The sequence below is a fragment of the Nomascus leucogenys genome, chromosome 15, assembly GCF_006542625.1.
Source record: "Nomascus leucogenys isolate Asia chromosome 15, Asia_NLE_v1, whole genome shotgun sequence".
Lineage (NCBI taxonomy): Eukaryota > Metazoa > Chordata > Mammalia > Primates > Hylobatidae > Nomascus > Nomascus leucogenys.
This window is the reverse complement of record NC_044395.1, coordinates 66,771,635-66,773,972: the sequence shown is the minus strand read 5'-3', so window position 1 is coordinate 66,773,972 and position 2,338 is coordinate 66,771,635. Positions and strand designations below refer to the sequence as shown.

The following is a 2,338-nucleotide window of genomic DNA, read 5'->3' as shown; positions in this document are numbered from 1 at the left end:
GTAGTATCCAACAGAAAGCTTTTCGGTGTTTATTCTTCCCACTCCTTTCGAAGACCCTGGAGTCTATTTTTCCCATTTAGATCCATTTTAAATGGAGACCCTAAACTGATGACATGGGAAAAATAGAACCCCTGGATATTCTTGTATGAATTATAGGGTATTTTAACATATATTTTGCTGACAATTAAAATGGGGAGATTTCATAGAACATATAAATCTAGCTTGTCTTTAAAAAATACTGAAAAATATTGAACACTGGACCCATGTTTCCCTATGTCTCTATAGCCTCCCCACTTACACACAATGCATAGATTGTCAGCAGGTCTGCTGTCCTTATTTTATTACCTTTCTAGTCTCACAAACATGTGAGTCTATAAACGCTTAGGAAAAGCATCAACTCTTTAAGTAATGGGTATATTACTTCTTTATTTTGCATTCTCTGCTTTGGCAGATCCTTGCCCCCACTCCCAACACACACAAATTCAAGAACTTGCAGAGACTTCAGAAAATTGACATATTATGGTAACTTACAAATTTATGTGTTTATTTTGATTTTTTATTTCTATTTTTATTTTAGGTTTAAGGGGTACACGTGCAAGTTTGTTACATGGGTAAATTGCATGTCATGATTTTAATACCATTTTATTCACATCTTTTATGAAATGTTGTCTCCATTATTTTCTCACCACCTCAAACAATAAAATGGATCTAAATGGGAAAAATAGACTCCAGGGTCTTCGAAAGGAGTGGGAAGAATAAACACCGAAAAGCTTTCTGTTGGATACTACATTCACTATCTGGGTGAAAAAATCTACAGAAGCCCAAACCTCAGCATCATGCAATATAACCTTGTAACAAACCTACACATGTATACTCTGAATCTAAAGTAAAAATAAAATAAATAAATAAATTATACAATGGATCTGAAAATATAATTGTTATATTATTGACCAAGCAGGCAAAACATTAAGTTATTAGTATATATTATAATTTATTCATTCACTCATTAATTCATTTTTTGAAACACTAATTTAAGCAATATTATTAGTCATATCTTAGATTTATTTATTTATGTTTCATTTGTCATAGGTAAAACTAACCTTGTCTCCAAGTAAAAATTTAATTACACCTTCCCGAATCTGCCTGGTCTTGACTCCATAAACAATTGGGTTCATGGTAGGAGGCAGTAGCAGATAAAGGTTGGCCATGACGATGTGTATGTGGTTTGGGATATTGTGTCCTCCAAAACGATGAGTGAAAAAAGTGAAAAAAGCAGGAACATAGGTGATCACAATGGCACACATGTGAGATGTGCAGGTGCTGAAGGCTTTGTGACGAGCATCTGCTGATGACAGGCTCATAACAGCCTGCAAAATCATAGTGTAGGATACAGAGATACAGCAGATGTCAAACACACCAATCAGGAGAGCAACCAATAGACCATAAATAGCATTGACCTTGAAATTGCCACAGGATACCTTGGCCACAGACATGTGGTCACAGTAGGTGTGGGGGATGAAGTTCCCCCGGCAATAGGGCAGGCGCTTGGTGAGGAGAGTGAATGGGATGATGAGCATCACATTCCTCAAGAGGGTGGCAAGAACAGCCTTGGCGATGACAGGGTTGGTAAGGATGGTGGCATAGCGTAAGGGATAGCAGATGGCCACATAGCGGTCCAGGGCCATGAGCATGAGCACCCCAGACTCCATCCCTGTCAGCATATGGACAAAAAACATCTGGGCCAGGCAGGCATTAAAGTCAATCTCCTTGAGGTTGAACCAGAATATGCACAGCATATTAGGTACCGTGGTGGTGCACAAGGTGACATCAGTGAAGGAGAGCAGGGCCAGGAAGTAGTACATGGGCCGGTGCAGGGCCTCCTCATGGCTGATGAGGCAGATGAGCCCACAGTTCCCTATAACAGCAATGGTGTACATAAAGCAGAATGGCAGGGAGATCCAGATGTGTGTGGCTTCCAGCCCAGGAACGCCATTCAAGATAAAGAATCCTGGGGTCAGGCTGGAGTTGTTGTCCCCAGACATGATGGCTGACAGGAGGAGAGCATTTTACACTCTTTAGCAGTGGCAGTTTCCTAGACCAGAAATGAAATCAGTACTGAGTAGAGGGCTTAGAAATAATGAAAAAATATGATGACTTCTATAAGATGTCTAAAATGAGAAGAGGTGATTAAATCCCTCTGAATTCACACTGCCTAACTTCACATTCCACTTCCTGTTCTTCCTGGTGTATGATATTGGCGAGTCATTTTACCACTTTATGCCTCAGTTTCCTCAATCTAAAATGAGATAATAATTCCTAAAATCAGAACGTTGTCAAG

The 2,338-nt window shown here is 39.5% G+C and overlaps 1 protein-coding gene across 1 annotated transcript; it reads right to left on the bottom strand.

Moving 5' to 3' along the window:
• Positions 1-1,076: 1,076 nt before the first annotated feature.
• LOC100591567 (olfactory receptor 52N2) lies at positions 1,077-2,042 on the bottom strand. Its single transcript, XM_003254847.3, has one exon. The coding sequence runs from the start codon at positions 2,040-2,042 to the stop codon at positions 1,077-1,079; it is 966 nt and encodes a 321-aa protein (XP_003254895.1).
• Between the last annotated feature and the right edge of the window lie 296 nt (positions 2,043-2,338).